General features: G+C 46.0%; 1 protein-coding gene across 1 annotated transcript in view; it reads right to left on the reverse strand.

Annotated features, from left to right (window-relative positions):
- LOC130107367 (ADP-ribosylation factor-like protein 8A) overlaps positions 1-27,988 on the reverse strand; it is a 48,802-nt gene that overhangs the window by 16,921 nt on the left and 3,893 nt on the right. Inside the window, exons 2-4 of the mRNA XM_056273924.1 lie at positions 25,089-25,169; positions 21,769-21,842; positions 13,009-13,102 (exon numbers count right to left, since the gene is read on the reverse strand). Of these exons, the coding sequence (XP_056129899.1) occupies positions 13,009-13,102; positions 21,769-21,842; positions 25,089-25,169 (249 nt within the window). The remainder of the gene's footprint in view (positions 1-13,008; positions 13,103-21,768; positions 21,843-25,088; positions 25,170-27,988) is intronic.

The following is a 27,988-nucleotide window of genomic DNA, read 5'->3' on the forward strand; positions in this document are numbered from 1 at the left end:
AATTACAAATGGCCGCCATAAAACATGTTTTTGCCAATAAATCAGCCATAAATACTGTGATTGCTCCGATTAAAAAGACTATACCTAGATTTTTTGGGTTAACAAATGCAATAAAACACATGTTGAATCAGTTAAGGTACATCTTCATGCCAAAAATTAAAAAATTAAAATGGCTGCCATGAAATAAACAGAAATTGCCATGGTAAAATACCTATACTAAGATTTTTAGTGTCAAGAAATAAAATAAAACACATTTCAAATCTCACACAAGGTGCATTTATTATTGCTTGTAATGCAGCAAAATTATATGACAAATCGGTATCATATTATTACGTTAAAGCGAAACTCAAGTGCACACAGTTGTGCTATTGTTCAGGACAATGTGAGAGAGACTAAGTGAGTGAAAATGAACATTTGACCTAAAATATAGATAAAGGTACAGTAAAATAACATTCCATTTAAATAATTAATTTTATTAGGCAGCAACATTTCACCATGATTTTCTACTAAAGTCACCAAAGCAAAAGCATTATATACATACTAGTATTGTGGTAATTAGTGTGACTGCCATATTCCGTGCTCAGTTTTTGGTAGAAGAGGCTCCTTGTGATGTCTCACACATGTTGTTTTGAATTGTTTTACCCAAGATATAAATTAGTATCATGTCAGTGAAGGTACATTTTGCAAAACATTGTTATAGCAATCGTAGTATTTATGGCTGATTTATTGGCAAAAATGTGTTTTATGGTGGCCATCTTGAATTTTTAATTTTCGGCGGGAACCGTTGGAGTGACGTCATGGTTCCCGCTATTTTTGAAATCAGCATATTCTAAAAAACCCATGTACCCATTTTCATGCTTTTATCCAGATGTGCATGCTTTAAGTAAAAAATGTTACATATCCGCTCCGCTATAAGGACTGACCAGGATGTTGTGTTGCTGTAAAGCCCCTTGAGGCAAATTTGTAATTGACTCTGGCCAAACGCAGTGATTCTATTACCGACGGAAGTGCAGTCTCAGTAATGATGCAGAGCGTACAGATTGTTTTCAGAAAGGAATTCAGAGAATTGGTTAAAGACCGTGCACTCAAATATTTTCGATGGAAAGGGTAGGGGTGAAACTGGTGTGTAATTTTCAACCTGGGCTGGGTTGAGAGTAGGGTTGGGCATCGTTTGGCTTTTAATGATCCTGATTCCGATTCCAATTCTGCTTTTCGATTCCGGTTCTTAACGATTCTCGATTCCGGTTCTTTGAGAGGCGGGGTCAAATCAGGTCTCATGCATCTTTCACAGAAAAAAAAATATTCAAAAAAAACTTTATACAAGCCATTCTGTTTTAAGAACAGATCATTCATGCGAATGTCTCATTCTTATATTTACATTTACAACACATGAAGATGACAAAATAAAGACACAGTCACAACCTTGTCTGGACTACAAGGTATTAAACTCTTTAAATTAGAAACAGTTCTTGTTTAGAAAAATTAGCATATCTGCCTTCTCAGGCTGTATACACGAGCATTCAGCACACAAAAACCCCACACACTTCAGTATTTGCATACAGTTTATAGCAATTCGCTCATGTATAAGTTGTTTGCTGTCTTGCTGTTACGAATAAGACAAACGTTATTAAGTTTCGCATACTCAACTGCGATGAGGTGCTGCTTGCTGTTTGCTCAGGGTTGGCTGAAGAGGACGCTGAGGCTGGAGATGGAGACCAGTACAACGTGTCAAACACGGTACACTGGTTAATCTGTACACCATGTAGGCGAAGGTGTTTAGCCATATTTGTTGTGCATCCTCCCTTTCACGAAATAATTTTCCCACAGGCATTGCACTGTGCCAACCCTTCATTTTTCAAAGCAAAATGAAGCCACACTGTCAACCGCCACTTGCTCTGGTCCATGATGGCGCACATTTAACTTGCGAAGGCGGAAACTACGGAAGCTGCGTGCCGCCACCACGGACACTGAAACTAACTTTGGTGCGAGTGAAATTTATTTAGGAACCGATAGGCAGAATCGAAATTTGAATTTCTTAACGAATCCTTTGGAATCTGTATTTTGGAACCAGTTCTCGATGCCCAATCCTAGTTTAGAGTAGTTTTTATTTTTTGGGGGGGGGGTTTAGCAGCGGGGTAACCCAAGCTTACTTAAATGCAGTGGGAACACAGCCATTGTAAAGTGAGGACTTGATTATGTTTGTGACTGCGAGGCTAAGTGCGGGGGAAATGGTCTGTAGGAGATTGGATGGTATCGGGTCCAGCAGACAGGTAGTCGGATAAAAGTTCAGCAGAAGCTTGGAGACTTCCTCCGCGGTTAGGGGGGAGAATGAGGTGAGTGAGGCACTGTTAGCTGGCAGCGGCAGACAGAGTTGGTCAGGCTCAGAGAAATGGTTATTAATGGCAGAAACCTTATCAGTAAAGTATGAGGCAAACATGTCAGGAGTGAGCGGAGTGGAGGTCGGAGGAGGAGGCGGATTGAGGAGTGAGTTCAAACAAAAAAACATTTTTCAAACATCAGTGGCGCCACAGATCTTATTCTGATAGTAAGTGGTCTTAGCTGTTTTTAAGCTGCAGGAGAATGATTCTAGGAGACACTGATAGTCAATGAGGTCAGTGGACTCTCTGGTGACATCAGCTAGCCATGGACTAGGGTGGGCATTATGAACAGGTTTGGATGCTAAAGGGCAGAGATTGCTAAGAGAGAAGGCTAGTGAGGAACACAGTGTGGCTGTAGCCTCGTTGACAGGGAGTGAAGAGAATTCATTATGAGGAGGCATGGAAGCCAAGACCTCATTGGAAAGTTGGGTTGGTGTAAGGGACCGGCTGTTTCGGTGGAAGGAGACCATTTGTGGAGGAACGTAAGGATGTTACAGTAAGGAGGCCGTGAATTGGATAAAGAAGTGGTTTGACAGATATAGGGGGGTGACAGATTTGCTGTGGAGCAGTTCCGAGTCACAATCAGATCAAAAGTATTGCCCACTTTGTATGTGGGAGAGGTGGGGCCCTATCTGAGGCCAAAAGAGGACAGAAGCGACAGGAAGTCAGTCGCTTGGGTTTTGTCAGTAAGGATATTCATGCCTCCCGTGACAATCAGTGGTGTGTCATCATCAGGAGTGGCCGAGAGCAACATGTCTAGTTCGACTACAAAGTTCCCGAGGTGACACCCAGGCAGCATGGTTCAAGAGGTAGAGCGTGTCGTCTAGTAATTGGAAGGTTGCTGGTTCGATCCCCAGCTCCTGCAAAGAGCATGACGAAGTGTCCTTGAGCAAGACACTGAACCCTTAACTACTCTCGATGAGCAGGTTGGCACCTTGCATGGCAGCCTCCACCATCAGTGTATGAATGCATGTGTTTCAAGATTCAATATTTTTTATTTGTTACGTCTCATTATCAAATTATGAGAGTAAAATTCTTGAGTTTCAGCTCCTCAACACTGCAGCAACAATATCAATAAAATTGATTGGAAGATGGCGGCGCGAACTCACGTTTGCAGCGGCTTCACTCAGTACCGACTATGTAGTGTCTTTGTCCATGTCTACGTCTAAGTTTGTGTCATCGTGTGAAGTTTTTATTTTGATCTACAATTTTTTTGTTTGTTTGGGGTTTTTTTTTATGGCTGGGAGCTCTGAGCTGCTGTTGGAATGGCTGAGAGAGCTTAGTCTGCTGCATACTGTGGGCAGCCTTGCTCGGAGCTGTGTCCGAGAGGAAACACCGAGGCGATCTGGCGCCGGCCTTGCCTAGAGCGTCAACTGTGCAATGGTTTTGTCTGCGTCTACATTTGTCACTGTGTTGAGTGTGGGGGAGGTGTGTCGTAGGTGTCTGACTGGGAGAGCTGGCGTTGGATCAGTGGAGAGAGCCTGGTCTGTTGCGTCCTGTGGGCCCAAGAACCACAGCCTTACCTGCAGCAGCGCCCACAGAGGAAGCACCGAGGGCGGTCTGACATGATGCGGAAGCTGGGCAGACTAAGCTAACTACTAGCCCATGCAGACCGGCAGTTACGACAGTTATTCCTGGCTGGCATTCATTATGCGGACAGTGGAATTTTTGGACTATGTTGCACTGAATGGACTGTGTTGTTAACTGTTTGTGGTTTTTTTGGGGGGGTTTTTTTACGTTTTTGGTGGTGTTTTTGGAAATGTGGATATGTTTTTATCTTCTGTGTTGCAATGCTGTGGGCTGGGTGAAACGAAATCTTGTCTCTTTTGTGTACTCAAGTACATAATAGAAATGACAATAAATTGTTGTTGATTCTTGAAAATAACAACAAAACAGAACAAAAAAGCATTAATAATAATAAATAGTGTGTGATGTAAGTTGCTGTGTATGTGTTTGTGTAGGCCCAGCCTTAATAAATGTGCATAGGTATGTGTAGATGTTTGCATATTTGCATATGCCAAGCTATTTCTGTGTGTGTGTGTGTGTGTGTGTGTGTGTGTGTGTGTGTGTGTGTGTGTGTGTGTGTAAACTGATGATCCGCTGAAGACCATAGGTCAGTACCATCAGTCCGGCACCAGGCTTCGTGTCTTTTAATGTTCTTTGTTCAAAAGCCTGGTTGCTTGGTAGAAAAAGCTGTTTTAGAGCCTACTGGTCCAGGCTTTGTGGCTGCGGTACTGCTTGCCTGAAAGTAGCAGCTGGAACAGTCCATAACTGGGGTGGCTGAGGTCTTTGATTACCCCCACGGGCTTTGCTGACACAACATCCATCATATATGTCCTGGATGGAGGGAAGCTCGCATCCACTGATGTCCTGGGCTGTCGGCAAAACCCTCTGCAGAGTTTTGCGGTTGTGGGCAGTACAGTTCCCATGCCAGGTAGAATGCCATCCGGGCCGGCTGCTTTGCGGGTGTTCATGTGCATGAATGACCTGCACACGTCGGACTCGGCGATGGCCATCGCGCTGTCCATATTGGTAGCGGTGGGAGCTTCTCCTGGGAGGTTGGCATCAAAAACCTCAAACCGAACAACCTTAGCTAAGCTGCTGAGTCTCCCTTTGAAGTCCGATATTGTGTGTAATCCCTGTCACATGCTATGTCGGTCATTAGCACTTAGTAGTTCCTCGATTTTCCTGCAGTATTCTCGTTTGGTTGCTTTGATCGCTTTCCGGAGATCATAGAAAGCTTTCTTCTTTTCTGCTTTGTCTCCTGTGGCGATGGCGGTGTCTCGTGCTGCAAGAGCAGACCGAACTGAACTGTTTATCCATGGTTGCTGGTTTGGATACACCCGGACTGTTTTAGTGGGCACCTGCTCGTCAATGCTCTTCCAGATGAATCCAATAAGTGCTTCCATGCACCCGTCAATGTTGCCATCTGACAAATAAAGGAACATGTCCCAGTCCACTCGATCAAAACAGTCCTGTAATGCGGCCTCCGATTGGTCAGACCAGCAATGTATCGTCCTCACAGTGGGTACTGCTTACTTCAACTTCTGCCTATAGGCGGGCAGAAGCAGGATGGAGGGAGGAGTGGAGTGATCTGATTTGCCGAACGGTGGGCGGAGGAGGAGTTTGTAGGCATTGTGGAAAGGAGAATAGCAATGATCAAGTAAGCTATCTCCCCATGTGTTAACATTGATATGCTGTAAGTAGTTCGGTAATACTTTCCGCAGAGATGCTTTGTTGAAAGCCCCAACCACGATAAAAGCCTCCGGGTGCATATTTTCCACGTTGCTGATTGTCCTGTACAGTTCTTTGAGTGCCAGGTCCGAGTTGGCATCAGACAGGATGTATACAGCTATCACAACAACTGTGAACTCTCTGGGCAGCCAAAATGGCCAACACAGGAGCAAGAGATAATCCAGGCCCGGGGAACAGAAAGACTTGAGAGAATGTATGCTCCTAGGCTCACACCAAGCATTATTGATCATGAAACATACACTACCGTTCAAAAGTTTGGGATCACCCAAACAATTTTGTGTTTTCCATGAAAAGTCACACTTATTCACCACCATATGTTGTGAAATGAATAGAAAATAGAGTCAAGACATTGACAAGGTTAGAAATAATGATTTGTATTTGAAATAAGATTTTTTTTACATCAAACTTTGCTTTCGTCAAAGAATCCTCCATTTGCAGCAATTACAGCATTGCAGACCTTTGGCATTCTAGCTGTTAATTTGTTGAGGTAATCTGGAGAAATTGCACCCCACGCTTCCAGAAGCAGCTCCCACAAGTTGGATTGGTTGGATGGGCACTTCTTTGAGCAGATTGAGTTTCTGGAGCATCACATTTGTGGGGTCAATTAAACGCTCAAAATGGCCAGAAAAAGAGAACTTTCATCTGAAACTCGACAGTCTATTCTTGTTCTTAGAAATGAAGGCTATTCCATGCGAGAAATTGCTAAAAAATTGAAGATTTCCTACACCGGTGTGTACTACTCCCTTCAGAGGACAGCACAAACAGGCTCTAACAGGTACTATTTAATGAAGATGCCAGTTGGGGACCTGTGAGGCGTCTGTTTCTCAAACTAGAGACTCTAATGTACTTATCTTCTTGCTCAGTTGTGCAACGCGGCCTCCCACTTCTTTTTCTACTCTGGTTAGAGCCTGTTTGTGCTGTCCTCTGAAGGGAGTAGTACACACCGGTGTAGGAAATCTTCAATTTCTTAGCAATTTCTCGCATGGAATAGCCTTCATTTCTAAGAACAAGAATAGACTGTCGAGTTTCAGATGAAAGTTCTCTTTTTCTGGCCATTTTGAGCGTTTAATTGACCCCACAAATGTGATGCTCCAGAAACTCAATCTGCTCAAAGAAGTGCCCATCCAACCAATCCAACTTGTGGGAGCTGCTTCTGGAAGCGTGGGGTGCAATTTCTCCAGATTACCTCAACAAATTAACAGCTAGAATGCCAAAGGTCTGCAATGCTGTAATTGCTGCAAATGGAGGATTCTTTGACGAAAGCAAAGTTTGATGTAAAAAAAATCTTATTTCAAATACAAATCATTATTTCTAACCTTGTCAATGTCTTGACTCTATTTTCTATTCATTTCACAACATATGGTGGTGAATAAGTGTGACTTTTTATGGAAAACACAAAATTGTTTGGGTGATCCCAAACTTTTGAACGGTAGTGTACATCCCCTCCCTTACTTTTCCCACTGGAGAGTTCTTTCGACCTGTCTGCTCAAAACACGGAAAATCCCATTGGGACGATTGTGTGGTCTGGGATTTCCTCCGACAACCAAGTCTCTGTAAGGCAGATGATGTTACAATCCCTTGCTTCTCACTGGAAGGACATCCTTGCTCTTAACTCGTCTAGCTTGTTGTCCAGTGATTGCACGTTGGCCAGTAAAATACTGGGGAATGGGGGCCGGTTTGCTTGCCGCCTCAGTATCACCAGCAATCCGGCTCGATGTTCCGGTCTCCGGCGATGCTTCCTTCGTCTCTGTGATTGTGCCATTGTTGTGCATGGTTCCCCTGCGGTTCTTGTGAGCAGGGGGTCCCAGCGGAAAAACTCTGGATTTGTGTGAGTGATCATCGTGTCTCGTGTGTTCAGTAATGTGTCTCTGTCATATTTAAGGTAACTGGCTACTTTAGAGATAAAACAAAAATACAAACAATAAAATAAATGTGAATACATTGTAAAGTGCTATGAGTGGTCGGTAGACTAGAAAAGTGCTACATAAATGCAGTCCATTTACCATTTACACCCTGGTGGGCAGTAGGTGCAGTAACCATGATTGCATGGTATTTAAAGGAGGAGTTGTTGCTTAGTAGAGAACGCTTCGTGAATTTTCAGTCTTTGGAAATGAGGACATCTGTACCGCCTCCATGCCCAACAGAACAAGGTGTGTGTGAGAGAGCAGTCAACAGAAAATGCAGCCAGTGTGGCAGGGTTTTCTGGACGTATCCAGGGTTCGGCCAGGGCTAGTGCCTGAATGTCTGACAGATTAGCAAGTGCTTGGATAAATTCTGTTTTATTTACAGCCAACTGGCAATTCCATAAGCCAATTCCAAAAGTAAAGGAGAAGTGTGTAGAGGAGGCTTTCTTCAGTGAATAGAGGTTCTCAGGGTTGCATTGTCTGCGACAGATGCAATTTTTTTCGATAACCTTGAATGACAGGGAGGTCTTTGTAGCACATAGTCGGTGAGGCAGGCAACAAGAGAAAATAGTAAAAAAGGGAATTACCAGTCAGTGTTCTTGCTCGGTGGACTCGCACAGATAGACATTACATTACATTACAGTCATTTAGCCGACGCTTTTATCCAAAGCGACTTACAATAAGTGCATTTAATGTAGGAAATCAGGAGAACTACTAGTCATCAGAGGTCAAAACTGCATCTAAACAAGCATCTAAGAGCAAAACCAGTGCTAAAGTAAAGTAAAAGTGCAAGAAAGAGGGTTTTTTTTTTTAAATGAGTGAATACAATAAGTGCTAAGAACAAGTAACAGGGTAGTAGTTCTTAAAGAGGTGAGTTTTCAACCTGCGCCTAAAGATGGGCAGCGACTCCGCTGTCCTGACATCAGTGGGGAGTTCATTCCACCATTGTGGGGCCAGGACAGAAAAGAGCCGTGACCGGGTAGATTGACAGCAAGGGCCTGAGCGACGGGGCAACCAGGCATCCCAAGGCAGCAGAGCGAAGTGGTCGGGCAGGGGTGTAGGGCTTGACCATGGCCTGGAGATAGGAAGGAGCTGTTCCTTTCACTGCCTTGTAGGCTAGCACCAGAGTCTTAAACTGGATGCGAGCAGCTACTGGGAGCCAGTGTAGGGACATGAGAAGGGGAGTTGTGTGGGAGAACTTAGGGCGGTTGAACACCAGACGAGCTGCAGCTTTCTGAACAAGCTCCAGAGGTCTGATGGCCGACGCCAGGGCGCCAGCAAGGAGGGAGTTGCTGTAATCCAGCCGGGAGATGACCAGAGGCTGGATGAGCACCTGTGCCATCTTGTCGGTGAGGAATGGGGGAATCCTCCTGATGTTATAGAGGAGAAATCTGCAGGGGCGAGCAACCGATGCAACATTTTCAGCAAACGACAATTAGTCGTCCAGGATCACACCCAGATTCCTTACAGTCCGAGTTGGCATCACCACGGTGTTGTCAATGTTGATGGCCAGGTCTCGGTGCAGGCAACCTTTCCTCAGGAGGAACATCAGCTCTGTCTTGTCCAGATTGAGCTTCAGGTGGTGTGTCGCCATCCACGCCGAGATGTCAGTCAAGCATGCAGCAATGTGTGTCTCTACTTGTGTATCAGAGGGAGGAAAGGACAAGATCAGCTGGGTGTCATCGGCATAACAATGGTAAGAGAAGTCATGCGAGCGAATAACAGAACCCAGGGATGTCGTGTACAGGGAGAAAAGGAGAGGACCCAGAACCGAACCCTGTGGAACGCCTGTAGTCAGTCTGCGAGGCTCCGACACAGATCCCCTTCATGTCACCTGGTAGGAGCGACCCGTCAGGTAGGTTGCAAACATTGAGAGTGCAGAGCCTGTGACACCCAGCCCCTCCAGGGTAGAGAGGAGGATCTGGTGGTTCACTGTGTCGAACGCAGCTGACAGGTCCAGGAGTATCAGGACAGAGGAGAGAGAGTTTGCTCTCGCAGAGTGCAGCGATTCTATCACTGCAAGGAGCGCCGTCTCTGTCGAGTGACCCACCCTGAACCCGGACTGGTTGAGGTCCAAGAGGTTGTTCTGGTGGAGGTACAAAGAAAGTTGGTTAAAGACAGCATGTTCGAAACTTTTGGATAGAAAGGGTAGAAGGGAAACCGGTCTGTAATTTTTGACATCAGAGGGGTTAAGTGATGGTTTCTTGAGAAGGGGGGTGACTCTAGCAGTCTTCAAGGCACATGGAAAACATCCTGCCTGGAGGGAGTTGTTGATGAGGTGGGTTAGATAGGGAAGGGGATCAGGTGCTATAGACTGAAGAAGAGAGGAGGGGACCGGGTCAAGGGAGCATGTGGTGGGGCGACTGGATGTGATGAGGTCAAGGACCTCGTCGGGGAGAGGGGAGCGAGGTGGGATAGGGTGGGATGTGGAGAAGTGAGGGAGGGTGCAGACGGTGGGATAGTGCAAGCAGCACTAACTGGGTGGTGAGAAAAGGAGGATCTGATGTCGTTTACCTTCTTGTCAAAGAAGTTAGCAAAGTCATCAGGGAGCAGGGAGGAAGTAGGAGGAGGAGGTGAGGGTTGAAGAAGAGCAGAGAAGGTTTCAAAGAGTTTCTTAGGATTAGAGGCAGAGGATTGGATTTTAGAGCGATAGAAGGCAGCCTTAGCAGCAGAAATGGAGGAGGAGAAAGTGGAAAGAAGAGATTGGAAGTTGAGAAGGTCCTCTGGGAGTTTGCCTTTTCTCCATTTGCACTCTGCCACTCTCAGGCTCCGTCTGTAGGTACGCACTGAGTCGGTCAGCCAAGGGGCAGGTGGAGCTGGGTGTGCAGGCCTGGAGGTGAGGGGACAGAGATTGTCCAGAGAAGAGGATTTGGGTAGAGAGAAGAAGATCAGTAGCAGTGTCAGGGGGTAGGAGAGAGAAAGATTCAGGTGTAGGGAGGATAGAGGTAACAGAGGAAGAAAGATCAATGGTGGAGAGAGAGCGGAGGTGTCTACGGGTGGAAACCATGTGGGTAGGGGAAGGGGCTGAGGGGGGTGAAGAGAGGGAGAGAGAGTAGGACATAAAATAGTGGTCAGAGCTGGAGGGAAGTAACAGAGAGATTGGAAATAGGACAGTGTCTAGTAAAGATCAGGTCCAGCTGGTTGCCGGCCTTGTGGGTAGGAGGAGAGGGTGAGAGGTGAAGGTCAAAGGAGGAGAGTAAGGAAAGAAGAGGATCTAGCTTGTTAGTGTGGATGTTGAAGTCACTGAGAAGGATAAGTGCAGAGTCATCAACAGGGAAGTGCGAGATAAGTGTGTCAAGCTCCTCCAGAAACTCACCAAGGGGGGCCTGGTGGGCGGTACACAACCACAATGGTTGTGTACCGACTAGACTGCGATAGACTCGCAGGTCTTTACCCAATTCGGTCTTTATGCAATGAGGGCTGACACACAAGGGCTGACACTTCTGCTGATGCTACAGCACAACTGTGTGTTTGAATACCAGGAAGTACCACAGCTGAACCCGCCCCAATCTGATTTCCACAACAAAGGAAGCAATAGAAGGCACGGCCCACGTCAGCTGATCCACCTACTGGAACTCAGAGTGAAACTATAGCAAGTGCTCAGCCCAAAAAAGGAAGCAATAGAGGGCGCAACCTGTGTCAGTTGACCCAGCTATTGAAGCTCAGAGAGTGAAACTAGCAAGTGCTGACCCCAACAAAGCCTGATAATGGCCTAAATCCTGATCAAAACTTAAAACAACAACAAAAATAGCAGCAATAATTTGTAACCAGTATACAGCAGTTGTATGTGTATTTACAATTGTACATTTGTATTGCACAAACATTTGTATTGCAGGAAGTAGCAAAATGAAGGGGACATAAAAGGTTGGGGTTTTACTGCTGAGCAATATTGGTAAAAAAGAATTTTAACCACTAATTCTTCATTTCGTCTTCCTTTGGAAGTCCATACAAAGGGAATTTGCCTTCGCACCAAAGAAAAAAGTGTTTTTTTGACAATGCAATACGCTCTAACCAAACTCTTCCCGGTGTTGCACCTAAAACTGTGACCCGTCTGCTCTACCGAACCTTGTTTGAGGGCAGGCCAAACTAGCCACTATGCAGGCATTATGAAAATGTGTTATATAGTGACGTAGATAAGTAATGGAAGAAAATACTGGACTAAAAACAAGGCGTTTCAGACAGTGTTTTCTTTCAGAGGGAATAACTCCCTTTGTCGTGGACTTTGTGCTGTGTAACTCTACAGACATTTTATGTGCACCTCCCAGCTATATAACACACTGAAGGAAAGGGAAAACCACAAAGCACAATATAAACTCTTTAAGATATGGCCTTTCGTTTGTAGGGAGATCGGGTTAGCAAGTATCTCATCACTAACGCTAATGGACACGGTCATTTCTTATACATCTACAACATAGAGCTGTTTTACAATATCATTGAATACATTGCACTTACTTCTCTTGCCTCAATTATGAAAACCACAAAATATCGCAACATTTTTAATGGAGGTTTGTCTTCTCCATTGCTCACTTTCCCAAATCACCAACATGTTACTCATGAGTTCCACATAAACCTGAAGTCCCGTCCACCAGAACAGTAATTGGTTTCTCCTAAACGTCTGGTCCTCTCATCATCCTGCTTCGGAAATGGGTTCATCCAGACCTTACTGCTCGAAGTAGGGTCTGACTCTCTTTCTCTCTCTTTAGGAACTTTCCCCAGGAACTAGGAACCTTTTGAGGAATTCAGTGCATTTCCACTGCAGGCACCAGGGTCTAAATTAAGTTCCAGGCACATTCTTTTACCCCCAAATCGTCCCTGCTTGGGGGGTAGTACTTTCCAAAAGTACAGGAACTTTGGGGGTGAGGCTTGCAATGCTGAATATTTCTGATTCATCGAGTACTCGCAGCATTTTATTTCAACCGGCATTTTTAAAATCTTCAGCCGCAAATCAGTTAGTTTATTGTTCATTGTGGTTCGACACATCAACATGGCATTACACAAGAAATGATAAAACAGACGGACCGACGACCAAGTTCAGGCATTATTGAGCATTTATGTTGAGGACGAAATCCAGTGGGAATTGGAAATGGTGGCCCGCAATGATAAGGTGTATGTGAAGTGCCACTTTATATGGTGTCATTGCTGTTATATAGTTGCACCCCAAAATGACGTGTAAAACAGCCGTTGCTTTTTCATACATTAGCAGACCAACTTGCCTAATCTTCATGGGACTTTACACCACGATGGAAATGCAGACAACAATGGGCTGAAGGAACCTTTTAGTTCCTTAAAAAGTAGTTCTTGGGACTAAAAGTTCTGGGTACTTTGGGTGGAAACACAGCTTTTGTAACACCCAGCCCTCTTTGTACAAATGCATGTGCATGTTTTTGTGTTCATTGCCTGTGTGTGTGTGTGTCTGTGTCACATGGAGATGTGTAGAAACCGCACCATGTGTAGATATGCTCATTACTTACAGGGATGCCCTGAAGTTGAGGTTTGTCCAGTAGGTTATGAAGTTCATTCTTAGAAGCTTCGATCTTCTCTGGATCTGCAGCATCTACCATGTAGCTACAAACACACACACACACACACACACACACACACACACACACACACACACACACACACACACACACACACACACACACACACACACAGGGAAAAGCATCATCTCGCTGATTCAGCCAGATTCACGTGTATCATACTAATAAGCCGTTTGTTAATCCATGAAGAGGATTTAATCCTTCCCGGTTCTGCTAGGCTACCACTTTGTATACACAGCTTACTGTTATAAACCCGGAAAATATTTTAAACAATTTCTCAAAGCAGTCACTACAGTCTGTGCAGAGAATATATTCATTCCAATAAAGGTTTGAATCCTGATATTAGCAGCATTCTCAAAATGCACACAATAACTGATTCACAACAGCTCAGAAACAGTTCAGCAAAAACAAAAACTAATTTATGACTTCTATATAATGCACCCAATAACACACACACATACACACACACACACACACACACACACACACACACACACACACACACACACACACACACACACACACATATTTATTTTTTTTTGGGCCCCTTCTTCTCTCCAATTGTATCTGACCAATAACCCCACTCTTCTGAGCCATTCTGGTCTCTGCTGCACCCCCTCTGCTGATCCGGTAAGGGCTGCAGACTACCACATGCCTACTCCCATACATGTGGAGTCACCAGCCGCTTCTTTTCACCTGACAGTGAGGAGTTTCACCAGGGGGACGTAGCACGTGGGAGGATCACGCTATTCCCCCCAGTCCCCCCTCCCCCCTGAACAGGTGTCCCAGCCAACCAGAGGAGGCGCTAATGCAGCGACCAGGACACATACCCACATCCGGCTCCCCACCCACATACACAGCCAATTGTGTCTGTAGGGACGCCCGACCAGGCCGGCGGTAACATGGGGATTCGAACCACCGATCCACATGTTGGGCAACGGAATAGACCACTATGCTACCTGGATGCTTTTTTTTTTTGACAGTAATCCAAATTTTGATGAGACATTGATCCCTTCCTTTGAAGGTTTTGTTAAGGTTACTGATCTAACCGTCCAAACTGGTGTCTTATGAACAGAGTATATAAGAGAGTTTAATAGCGATAACAGTCAGTGTTTGGTCATATTTCTAATCATGTCAGTACATCACTTTCATGATTATTCCAAGTGTATTTTACAGCGTGATGGACCCTCACTCACCCACTACTATTAACTACTGAGCTACTGGAAGTCATCTGAGGTCAGTGGGATTAAGGATTACCCACACCTGTCTGTCTGTCTGTCTCCCAAAAACTAAAAAATATACAATTGATGAGGTCAAATAGACACCAAGGGCCTTCATCAAGATATATATACACAATATATACACACATACTATATCCATCCATCCATCCATCCATATATATATATATATTATATATATATATATATATATGGATATAGTATGTGTGTATATATCATGAAGATATGAAGGTATGTACGTATATCTTGATGGAGGCCCTTAGTGTCTATTTGACATTGTATAGGGCCAAGCATTCAAGAATCCACGTGTCTAGGGTGCTGAGAATGAGGAAGGCACAAATACCCACCCACATGGGTGAGAGGAGGTTTTAAATACAGTGGATATAAAAAGCATACACACCAGCGATACAATGGCAGGTTTTTGTGATGTAAAAAACTGAAACCAAGATAAGTCATGTCAGAACTTTTGCAGCTTTAATGTTAAATTGGAACCTATAAAATTCAAGGGAAAAACAAACTAAAACCTTTTAGGGAGGGAAAAAAAAAGAAAAACGTACAATAGTCTGGTTGCATAAGTGTGCACACCATTTCATAACTGGGGATGTGGCTGTGTTGAGAATTAACAAACCACATTCAAACTCATGTTAAATAGTAATTAGTATACACCTGTCATCAATTAAAGTGACTCTGATTAACCCCAAATAAAGTTCAGATGTCCCTGTAGGATTTTCCTGACATCTTCTCGGTTGCATCCAACTGCAGAAGCCACAGTCCAAAAAGAGCTTACAAAGTATGAACAGAATCTCACTGTTGAAAGGTATCGATCAGGAGAGGGGTACAAAATAATTTCCCAAGTGTAAGTTAACCAGGTTCTGGGTTCGAGCGCTGGGGTAGTCCAACCTTGGGGGTCGTTCCGGGTTGTCCTCTGTGTGGAGTTTGCATGTTCTCCCTGTGTCTGCGTGGGTTTCCTCTGGGTGCTCCCGTTTCCTCCCACAGTCCAAAGACATGTAGGTCAGGTGAATCAGCTGTACTAAATTGCCCCTAGGTGTGAATGTGTATGTGTGTTGGCCCTGTGTGATGGCCTGGCGGCCTGTCCAGGGTGTCTCCCCGCCTGCCGCTCAATAACTGCTGGGATAGGCTCCAGCATCCCCACGACCCTGAGAGCAGGATAATCGGTTCGGATAATGGATGGACAGCAGTTATATTATGGAACACAGTGAAGACAATCATCAACAAATGAAAAAAAATATGGCACAACAGTGACATTACCAAGAACAGGATGTCCCTCCAAAATTGATGAGACAAGGAAAACTGGTCAGGGAGGCTGCCAAGAGGCCTACAGCAACATAAAAGGAACTGCAGGGATTTATGGCAAGTACTAGTTGCTCCCTACATGTGACAACAATCTCCCTTATTCTCCATATGTCTGGGCTATGGGGTAGGGTGGCAAGATGGAAGCCTCTTCACACGGAACCCCCCCCCAAAAAAAACAAACATCAAAGCCCGGCTAAATTTTGCAAAAACATACATCCTGTCTCCCAAAACCACATGGAAAATGTGTTATGATGTGTCACATGAGACCAAGGCTGAATTTTTTGGCCATGATTCCAAAAGGTATGTTTGGCTCAAAAATAACACAGCACATCACCAGAAGAACAGCAAACCCACAATGAAGCATGGTGGTGGCAGCATCATGCTTTGGGGCTGCTTTTCTTCAGCCAGAGCTAGAGCTTTGGTCAGGTTCCCCGATCGGAACCTGAGCAGTGACTTGTTATTAGACTTGTGTGCGAGTCATGGATTGGCCTTAACAAACACCATGTTCGAACATAAGGTAGTTCATAAGTGTACTTGGTACCAGAACACCTTAAGCCGAAGATCGATGATAGACTTTGTGGTCATATCATCAGATCTGCGGCCGTATGTTTTGGACACTCGGGTGAAGAGAGGAGCAGAGCTGTCAACTGATCACCACCTGCTGGTGAGTTGGATCAGATGGCGCGGAAGGCAGCCGGACAGACCTGGCAAACCCAAATGTGTAGTGAGGGTGAACTGGGAACGTCTGGCGGAGGCCCCTGTCCGTGAGGTCTTCAACTCCCACCTCTCGAAGAAGTTCTCTTGTATGCCGAGGGAGGTTGGGGACATGGAGTCTGAGTGGGCCATGGTCAAACCCTCTATTGCAGATGCGGCAGGTAGGAGCTGTGGTCATAACGTCATTAGCGCCTGTCGAGGTGGCAACCTAAGAACCTGCTGGTGAACACTGGCAATGAGGGAAACCGTCAGGCTGAAGAAGGAGGCCTTTCAGGCTTGGTTTGCCCAGGGTTCTGCTGAAGCAGCAGACATGTACTGGGAGGCCAGAAGGTTTGTGGCTTCGGCGGCTGTGGAAACAAAAACTTGGGTATGGGAGGAGCTCAGTGAGGCTATGGAGGAGGACTTTCAGTTGGCCTCAAGGAAGTTTTTGCAAACCATCCAGCGACTCAGCCCATGTACTGATCTGTCTATTGTCTCTGACATACTGCTGATTGCCATTTGTCAGTGAGTCTGTTTATGATCTAGGTAGATTGGGGAACTTAGTTGCCCTTCTGGCATAAATAAAGTTGTCTGAATCTGAATCTGACTCAGGAAGGGAAAGCAAGGCTTGACTCAGGCTGTATTCAGCTGGGGAGTGGAACTGTTGACGGGGAGTTGAACTGTTGACCCGGACTGGGGATGTTGTCGGGCGGTGGAAAGAACACTTTGAGGAGCTCCTGAACCCGGCTAACATGTCCTCAGTGGAGGAGGTAGGGTCTGAAAACCTGGGGGAAGCCCCACTCATATCCCTGGCAGATATCTCTGAGGTAGGTAAGAAGTTCCTTGATAGCAAGGCACTGGGTGTGGATGAGATTCGCCCTGAGATGCTGAAAGCTCAGGACACTGTTGGGCTGTCTTGGCTGACACACCTCTTCAGTGTCACGTGGAGGTCTGGGATAGTACTTGTGGAGTGGCAGACTGGGGTGGTGGTTCCCATATTTAAAAAAGGGGACCGGAGTGTGTGTTCCAATTATCGGGGCATCACATTGCTCAGCCTCCCTGGGAAAGTCTACCCTAGGCTGCTGGAAAGGAGGCTCTGACGGATTGTCGAACCTCAGATCTAGGAGGAACAATGCGAATTCCATCCTGGCCGTGGAACAACAGACCAACTTTTTACCCTTGCAGAAGTGCTGAGGGAGGCATGGGAGTTTGACCAGCCAGTCTACATGTATTTTGTGGACTTGGAGAAGGCTTACGACCGTATATCCCGGGGCACTCTCTGGTGGGTACTGCGGGAGTATGGGGTACCGGGGCAGTTGCTACAATCCATTTGGTCCTTGTATAACCAAAGTGAGAACTGTGTTCACATTCTCGGCACAAAGTCAAACATGTTTTCGGTGGGTGTTGGACTCCACCAATGTTGTCCCTTGTCTCCGATTCTGTTTGTGATATTCATGGACAGGATCTCAAGGCACAGCCAAGGTGAGGAGTGTGTCAGTTTTGGGAACCTCAGAATTGCATCTCTGCTCTTTGCAGAGATGCAATTCTGTTAGCTTCATCAGAATGTGACCTCCAATGTGCACTGGGGTGGTTTGCAGCTGAATGTGAAATGGCCGGGATGAGAGTCAGCACCTCCAAGTCTGAGGCCATGGTTCTCTACCAGAAAATGATGGCTTCCTCCCTCCAGGTTGGGGATGAGTTGTTGCCTCAAGTGAAGGAGTTCAAGTATCTCGGGGTCTTGTTCACAAGTGAGGGTAGGATGGAGTGGGAGATTGGCCAGCAGCCATACCAACATGTACCCTGTCTCTGCCAAATGACGGAAGGTACGCAGGTGTGGGCTTGGCTAGTACTTGGATGGGAGACCTCCCAGGAAAAGTGAGTTGTTGCTGGAAGTGGTGTTGGTGGGCCAGTAGGGGGCAGTCTTGCCTCTGATCCTAATAAAGAAAAAACAACAAATATCAAATCCCAATGCCCCAGTGCAGTGACGGGGACACTGTGCTGTAGGAGATGCCGTCCTTCGGATGACATGTTAAACCGAGGTCCTGACTCATTGTGGTCATTGAAGTTCCCATGGCACTTATCGCAAAGAGTAGGGGGTTCTTCTGTGTCCTGGCAAAATTTCCAACCTGGCTGCTTGCATCTGGCCACCTAATCATCCCCCCATGTAATTGGCTCAATGATTCCTCCCTCTCCACCTAAAGCTGATGTGTGGTGAGCACTCTGGTGTAGAATGGCTGCCGTGCATCACACAGGTGGGTGCTACACATTGGTGGTGGTTGAGGTGAATTACCCCCTTCAATGTGAAGTGCTTTGGGTGTCTAGAAAAGTGCTATATAAATGCAATGATGATGATTATTATTATTATTATTATTATTATTATTGACAGGCAGATTGGTGCAGCATCAGCAGTAATGCGGACATTGTACTGGACCGTTGTGGTGAAGAGGGAGCTGAGCTGGAACGCAACGCTCACAATTTACCAGTCAATCTTCATTCCAACCCTCACCTATGGTCATGAGCTTTGGGTAGTGACCGAAAGGGTGAAGTGAAAGGGTACAAGCGGCTGAAATTAGTTTCCTCCGTAGGGTGTCTGGGCTCAGCCTTAGCAATATGGTGAGGAGGACGGACATTTGGAGGGAGCTTGGAGTACAGCCACTGATCCTTTGTGTTGAAAGGAGCTAGATGAGGTGGTTTGGGCATCTGATTAGGATGCCTCCTGGGTGCCTTCCTTTGGAGGTTTTCTGGGCATGTCCAACTAGGAGGAGACCCAGGGGTAGACCAGAACTTGCTGGAGGGACTACATGTCCAATCTGGCTTGGGAACGCCTTGGGATCCCCCAGGAGGAGCTGGAGGGAGTTGCTGGCGAAAGGGACTTCTGGCGTGCCCTATTTAGCTTGCTGCCACCATGACCCGACCCCGGAGAAGCGGCTGATGATGAGATGAGACCTGAAGAGGGCTTTATTCAGGAGATGCCCTCGCAATTTAACAGATCTAGAATGTTTTTGCAAGGAAGACTGGGAAAATATTGCCAAGTCAAGATGTGCCAAGCTGACAGACTTTTACCCAAAAAGTGCTGTAATAAAATCAAAAGCTGCTTCAACAAAGTGTTAGTTTAGGGGTGTGCACACTTATGCAACAAGCGTATTGTAAGTTCTTTTTTTCTTTTTACTCCCTAAAAATTTCCGTTTGTTTTTCACTTCAATTTTATAGGTTGCAACTGCCAAAAAAAAAAGCAAACGTTTCTGACATGATTTATCATGGTTTCATAAAAACCCACCATTTTAAAAGAGATGTTTAGACTTTATATCCACTGTAGATATGTGTGTGTATATCGGTGTGCATACACATACATACAACATATATTAGGGCTGTCCTGTATACCTTTTTTTTTGGGGGGGGGGGGGCTTCGAATATCCAGCAGCAAGTATTAGAAGCTTTGCCATTATGGGAGGGGGGATTAGTCTATAAAATCTAAACTGCTCATATGTTTGCTGATATTGCTAATGAATTATGTCTTTAACACATGCTATCATTAGGCTGGTATTGCAATAAGTCATGAGGCGATGGAGAGGCAAAGGCAAAACCAGACTTCAAGTTATTAACTTTTTATTGAAACTAGTGCAGAGCCTGCTCAGATGTAATCACCCTCCAACCACAACGTGGGTTGCAATGGCAGAGTGGCGTTGGTCATCCGGTCGCCAAGGGAACAACATCCATCAATCTGTCTCTGTCTGTCTGTCTGTCTGTATATATGTCCTTCGATTTTCTCAACAATCACTCACTTCTTTGGGTCCTCAACAATACACCCGCCAAGTGTGAAGTGGATTGGCTGAACGGTTGTCATGAAGGCGAAGGACAGACAGACAGATTCCTTCCAGTTTAGTGAGATACACTGCTACAACAAACACGTTCAAAGTGAAATCGGCTGCTCATGACAAGAAAAAAAAAAGGCTTTTGGTCAGTGTAGAACTTTACATGAAAGCTTTCATAAATGTATTTCTGATTTTTCCCTTTTTCTCCCAATTTAGTGGCCAATCGATCCCTATTTTAGTTCAAACACCCACCCTCGTACTGCATGTGTTCACCAACTGCATGTCTCTGGTCGGCAGTCTGGAAGGAGACGCCTCGCCACTTCCGTGACAAGGCGACTCCAGGCCGAACCACTGCTCCCCCCCCCCACACACAGTGATGCATTCATGTGACGAACACAAGCCGACCCCCCCTCCCCACGAAGACAGCGCTGCCAATTACTGCTGCTTCATCGAGCCCGGCCATAGTCGGATCTGACGAGACTGGGGCGCAACCCCCGGTCCCCAGTGGGCAACTGCGTTCACGTAGCCATTGTAGGCGTTTTCAGCAGTGGACAGCGGTCAGCATGGGCACTCTGACAGGACTGCAGCTACGCAGCCCCATAAACAGCAAACTGCATGCACTGTGTCCTGATACCTGTCCATCATGGCCAGCATGAACTTTCAGCAGTTTGAGCTACAGCAGCTCTTCTGTGGGATCAGACCAGACGGGCTAGCCTTCACTCCCCACATGCGCACCAATGAAACTTGAGCGCCCATGACCCTGTCACCAGTTAACTGGTTGTCCTTTCTTGGACCACTTGTGGTAGGTACCGACCACTGCATACCAGGAACACCCCACAAGACCTGCGTTGTGGAGATGCTCTGACCAGTCATCTCGCCATCAGTTTGGCCCTTGTCCAAGTCCCTCAGATCCTTACGCTTCCACATTTATCCTGCTTCAACACATCAGCTCCAATAACTGACTGTTCTCTTGCTGCCTGATATGTCCCACCCCTTGACAGGTGCCATGATAACGAGATAATCAGTGTTATTCACTTAACGTTAATGTTTTGGCTGATCGGTGTATATACGCACGCACGCACGCACACACACACACACACACACACACACACACGCACTCACGCACGCACGCACGCACGCACAAATATGTCTGTATAGATACATCCACAGTTGTGTCTTGTATGTGTCGCCATATCCCATCCCATTCGCCCTGTGTAGTCAAGTCATTCTCTGTTTATTGTGAGTTACTGTGAGTGCTCCTTTCCTGTTGGGGTCTCCACATTTCACAGTCAGAATCTGTTTTCTTTTATACCAGGAATTTATTTCATGTGTTACTGACTGTGACAACTCTGACATATTTTTGAATATTAAGAAAAGTACTATAAACCTATAGGTTATATAGGTAACAAAATGTTAAAAAAAATGTAGAAGGAATAATGAGTAGTCAGCCCATACAGCGCAAATGGAAGAAGATTCACCGGTAACCCTCCTCTGAGATAATTGCTAAAGAAGCTGAAAAGAAGATTAGTTGAGGGACAAATTTCATATCTATAACTGAGTACTGGGATTATGACAGTGTTCTGGTATTCCTTCCCTAAGGGGAACCAAGCTGGGAGAATGAGACCACTACTTACACGATAGCACTGACACCTCGACAGTACCGCTCCCACATGCTCCTGAACCTAGGTTGACCACCAATATCCCATAACTAGAGAGAGAGAGAGAGAGAGAGAGAGAGAGAGAGAGAGAGAGAGAGAGAGAGAGAGAGAGAGAGAGAGAGAGAGAGAGAGAGAGAGAGAGAGAGAGAGAGAGAGAGAGTCAGACAAGAGGGAGACAAAAAGAAATAACTGTTATCATGCAGCAAACAAAGACAGAGAAAACCACCACTCTCCTTTACTAATGCTAATGTGGCTCAAATCCCAAGGCTCGAGTAAGGCAAGGACTTCAGCCTCTAAACTAAAACCCGAAGCTCACATTTTCATACATATGGTACACAGACGTTAGTTTATATGGGTGGAAACTATGCAACTGTTGGACAAAGGAAAAGGAGACGGGAAGGCATGTCCAGAAGTGGGAGAGGAGGGCAGGAGTGTGGAGGTGAGAGTCAGAACATTGAATGTTGCCACTATGACTGGTAGAGGGAGAGCTGGCTGATATGATGGAAAGAAGAAAGGTAGGCATACTGTGTGTTCAAGAGACCAGGTGGAAGGGGAGTAAGGCCAGGAGAATCAGAGGTTAGTTCCAACTCTTCTACCATGGTGCAAATGGGAGGAGTAATGGGGTAGGGATAATTCTGAAGGAAGAGTATGTCAAGAGTGTGCTGGAGGTGAAGAGAGTGTCAGAAAGAGTGATGAGTATGAAGCTGGAAATCGAAGGTGTACTGCTGAATGTTATCAGCGCATACGCCCTGCAAGTTGGGTGTGAGATGGAAGAGAAAGGAATTCTGGAGTGAGTTGGATGGCGTGGTGGAGAGGGTACCCAAGGAGGAGAGAGTGGTGACTGAAGTGGACTTCAATGGGCATGTTGGTGAAGGGAACAGAGGTGATGAGGAGCTGATGGGTAGGTATGGTGTCAAGGAGAGAAATGTATAAGGAAATATGGTGGTTGATTGTGGGAAAAGGATGAAGATGGCTGTGGTGAATACATATTTCAAGAAGAGGGAGGAACACAGGGTGGCATATAAGAGTGGAGGAAAGTGCACACAGGTGGACTATATCTTATGTAGAAGGTGCGATCTAAAAGGGATTGGAGACTGCAAGGTGGTGACAGGGGAGAACGTAGCTAGGCAGCATCGGATGCTGGTCTGTAGGATGACTTTGGAGACCAAGAGGAGGAAGCGAGTAAAGGCAGAGCCAAGGGTCAAATGGTGGAAGTTGAAGAAGGAAGACTGTTGTGTGGAGTTCAGGCAGGAGTTAAGACAGGCACTGGGTGGTAGTGAAGAGTTGCCAGATGGCTGGACAACCACTGCAGAAATAGTGAGGGAGACAGCTAGGAAGGTACTTGGTGTGTCATCTGGACAGAGGAAGGAAGACAAGGAGGCTTGGTGGTGGAATGAGGATGTACAGCAAAGTATACAGAGGAAGAGGTTGACAAAGAAGTGGGATAGTCAGAGAGATGAAGAAAGTAGACAGGAGTACAAGGAGATTCAGCATAAAGTGAAGAGAGAGGTGGCAAAGGCAAAGGAACAAGTGTATATTGAGTTGTATGAAAGGTTGGACACTAAGGAAGGAGAAAAGGACTTGTACTGATTGGCTAGACAGAGGGACCGAGCTGTGAAGGATGTGCAGCAAGTTAGGATGATGAAGGATAGATATAGAAATTTGCTGACACATTAGAGAGTGTATTGAGAAGGTGGAAGAGTACTTTGAGGGGCTGATGAATGAGTAAAATGACAGAGAGAGAAGGTTGGATGATGTAGGGATAGTGAATCAGGAAGTGGAGTGGATTAGCAAGGAGGAAGTGAGGGAAGCTATGACGAGGATTAAGAGTGGAAAGGCAGGTGGTCCAGATGACATACCTGTGGAGATATGGAGGTGTTTAGGAGAGATGGCAGTGGAGTTTTTAACTAGATTGTTTAACACAATCTTGGAAAGTGAGAGGATGCCTGAGGAGTGGAGAAGTATACTGGTACCGATTTTCAAGAACAAGGGTGATGTGCAGAACTGTAGCAACTACAGAGGTATAAAGTTGATCAGCCACAGCATAAAGATTTGGGAAAGAGCAGTAGAAGCTAGGTTAAGAGGAGAGGTGATGATCAGCGAGCAGCAGTATGGTTTCATGCCAGGAAAGAGCACCACAGATGTGATGTTTGCTTTGAGAATGTTGATGGAGAAGTATAGAGAAGGCCAGAAGGAGTTACATTGTGTCTTTTTGGATTTAGACAAAGCACATGACAGGGTGCCGAGACAGGAGATGTGGTATTGTATGAGGAAGTCAGGAGTGGCAGAGAAGTATGTAAGAATGAGGGCAGTGTGACTGGTGAGGTGTGCGGTAGGAGTGACGGAAAGTGGAGGTGGGATTACATCAAGGATGGGCTCTGAGCCCTTTCTTGTTTGCAATGGTGATGGACAGGTTGACGGAGGAGATCAGGCAGGAGTCTCCGTGGACTATGATGTTTGCGGATGACATTGTGATCTGTAGTGAGAGTAGGGTGCAGGTTGAGGAGAGCCTGGAGAGGTGGAGGTATGCACTGGAGAGAAGAGGAATGAAGGTCAGTAGGAGCAAGACAGAATACATATGCATGAATGAGAAGGAGGACAGTAGAATAGTGAGGATGCAAGGAGTAGAGGTGACGAAGGCATATGAGTTTAAATACTTGGGGTCAACTGTCCAAAGAAACGGGGAGTGCAGGAGAGAGGTGAAGAAGAGAGTGCAGGCAGGGTGGAGTAGGTGGAGAAGAGTGTCAGGAGTGATGTGTGACAGAAGGGTACCAGCAAGAGTTAAAAGGAAGGTTTACAAGATGGTTGTGAGACCAGCTATGTTGTATGATTTGGAGACAGTGGCACTGATGAAAAGACAGGAGGTGGAGGTGGAGGCGGTAGAGATGAAGACGATAAGATTTTCACTGGGAGTGACGAAGAAGGACAGGATTAGGAACGAGTATATTAAAATGACAGTTCAGGTTAGAGGGTTTGGAGACAAAGCAAGAGAGACAAGACTGAGATGGTTTGGACATGTGTGGAGGAGAGATGCTGGGTATATTGGGAGAAGGATGCTGAATATGGAGCTGCCAGGGAAGAGGAGAAGAGGAAGGCCAAAGAGGAGGTTTATGGATGTGGTGAGGGAAGACATGCAGGTGGCTGGTGTGACAGAGGAAGATGCAGAGGACAGGAAAAGAAGAAGAAGACAGTGCTCTATACATGTTACTACATATACAGTACTTCATAAAACAGCACACTACACATATGACTGTACAAAAAAAAAGACACACAAGTCAAGGAATGAAACTACCAACCTTTATAGTGACGTTGCCCTTGGTGATTTTCCTCATGTTAAACCCCACTGTAGGAATCATGTCTTCACTGAACTGGCCAGACTGAAACACAAGCACCCACGCACGCACACGCACATGCACGCACGCACGCACGCACGCACACACGCACGCACACACACACACACACACACAGAAAGGTATATAACATGTTCCGCTTGGTAAGAACAGCTAAATGTTTTCTGCGTTCTACATCATCACATTCAAGTCAGTGTGATGGAAGGCCTTCTCTTCCTGAACCTTCTGAGACTCTGGTGTTCAGTCATGCACCTTCATTTCAACCAGTCACTTCAACAGCTGACTGAACCTTCTGAGACTCTGGTGTTCAGTCATTCACCTTCATTTCAACCAGTCACTTCAACAACTTACTGAACCTTCTGAGACTCTGGTGTTCAGTCATGCACCTTCATTTCAACCAGTCACTTCAACAACTTACTGAACCTTCTGAGACTCTGGTGTTCAGTCATGCACCTTCATTTCAACCAGTCACTTCAACAACTTACTGAACCTTCTGAGACTCTGGTGTTCAGTCATGCACCTTCATTTCAACCAGTCACTTCAACAACTTACTGAACCTTCTGAGACTCTGGTGTTCAGTCATGCACCTTCATTTCAACCAGTCACTTCAACAACTTACTGAACCTTCTGAGACTCTGGTGTTCAGTCATGCACCTTCATTTCAACCAGTCACTTCAACAGCTGACTGAACCTTCTGAGACTCTGGTGTTCAGTCATGCACCTTCATTTCAACCAGTCACTTCAACAACTTACTGAACCTTCTGAGACTCTGGTGTTCAGTCATGCACCTTCATTTCAACCAGTCACTTCAACAACTTCCAGCCTATCCCTATATCGTGGGAACCCTGGCATTTGTTCAACACCACATAACTGTCTGGTTTTCCAGGACTCGTGGGAACCCAGACATTAGTTCAACACCACATAACTGTCTGGTTTTCCAGGACTCGTGGGAACCCTGGCATTTGTTCAACACCACATAACTGTCTGGTTTTCCAGGACTCGTGGGAACCCGGACATTAGTTCAACACCACATAACTGCCTGGTTTTCCAGGACTCGTGGGAACCCTGGCATTTGTTCAACACCACATAACTGTCTGGTTTTCCAGCACTCGTGGGAACCCGGAAATTAGTTCAACACCACATAACTGCCTGGTTTTCCAGGACTCGTGGGAACCCTGGCATTAGTTCAACACCACATAACTGCCTGGTTTTCCAGGACTCCTGAGAACCCTGACATTAGTTCAACACCACATAACTGCCTGGTTTTCCAGGACTCGTGGGAACCCAGACATTAGTTCAACACCACATAACTGCCTGGTTTTCCAGGACTCCTGAGAACCCTGACATTAGTTCAACACTACATAACTGCCTGGTTTTCCAGGACTCGTGGGGACCCGGACATTAGTTCAACACCACCTAACTACCTGGTTTTCCAGGACTCATGAACCCTGGCATTAGTTCAACACTACATAACTGCCTGGTTTTCCAGGACTCGTGGGAACCCTGGCATTAGTTCAACACCACATAACTGCCTGGATTTCCAGGACTCATGGGAACCCTGCCATTAGTTCAACACCACCTAACTACCTGGTTTTCCAGGACCCATGGGAACTCTGACATTAGTTCAACACCACATAACTGCCTGGTTTTCCAGGACTCATGAACCCTGGCATTAGTTCAACACCACATAACTGCCAGGTTTTCCAGGATTAGTGGGAACCCTGCCTCAGTTGGTTAATTAGTTCCACATCTTATGACTGGGATCACCTTCAGTTATTTATATCTGCATTTTATAATACAAGTCAGAACGGGGATCAATGTCATGCTCAAGGGCAGGGGTCTGACCTACACCCCTGCCAGAAACTACGTTCACTGTCATACGGAGTACACGGGCACCCGTCATTCAGAAACACACCAGTATGACATTATATGTCATAGATCTATTTGAAAGATGTTCTCCTTCTGTGACTTCCAGAAGAAAACACTGGCATCAGCCTTGCTGCAGTAACGTGACAGGAGAGGGGGAAGTAGAAGTCATGTGACCTGGAATATCTGACATAAAATACATGTAACTGAGGAAGAAGAGTATGTGTTGGTTTTTTGTTCTGTGTTTTTGAGAAGATGAGTTGCCTGTGACGGGGTATGATTCAATGGAGGATCGATGGATGGAGTAGGGTGCTAACTGTCAAGGTTAGGGATCTCGGTCCTTCTACAGGTCAGTGACAACAGTACAGTACCAGATCATGTACAGGGAAGGTAACATAAGGTCACATACTAAACCATAAACCACCATGACCATGAAAAAAGGCATTGTCAAAACGATTAAGGACAGGAGGTGTGTACTGGCTGGGCTTCAACACGAGTAAAGAAGGTGAACATAACACTCTTGAGCAGATGCCGCCGTCTGTGTGTGTGGGGGGGGGGGGTCTAACTTGCATGGAGAGCTGTGACTGTGTCACTGTTAACTACACAAACACCATCACCCTCAGCTCTGTGTGTGGGTGTGTGTGTGTATGGCGGGGGTCTAACTTGCATGGAGAGCTGTGACTGTGTCACTGTTAACTACACAAACACCATCACCCTCAGCTCTGTGGGTGTGTGTGTGTGTGTGTGTATGGGGGGGGTCTAGCTTGCATGTACAGCTGGGACTATGTCACTGTAGGTACACAGACAACATCACCCTCAGCTCTGTGTGTGTGTGTGTGTATGGGGGGGGGGGGGGTCTAGCTTGCATGGAGAGCTGGGACTGTGTCATAGTAAGTACACAGACAACATCACCCACAGCTCTGTGTGTGTGTGTGTGTGTGTGTGTGTGTGTGTGTATGGGGGGGGGTCTAGCTTGCATG

The sequence above is a fragment of the Lampris incognitus genome, chromosome 2 (genome assembly GCF_029633865.1).
Source record: "Lampris incognitus isolate fLamInc1 chromosome 2, fLamInc1.hap2, whole genome shotgun sequence".
Taxonomy (NCBI): Eukaryota; Metazoa; Chordata; class Actinopteri; order Lampriformes; family Lampridae; genus Lampris; species Lampris incognitus.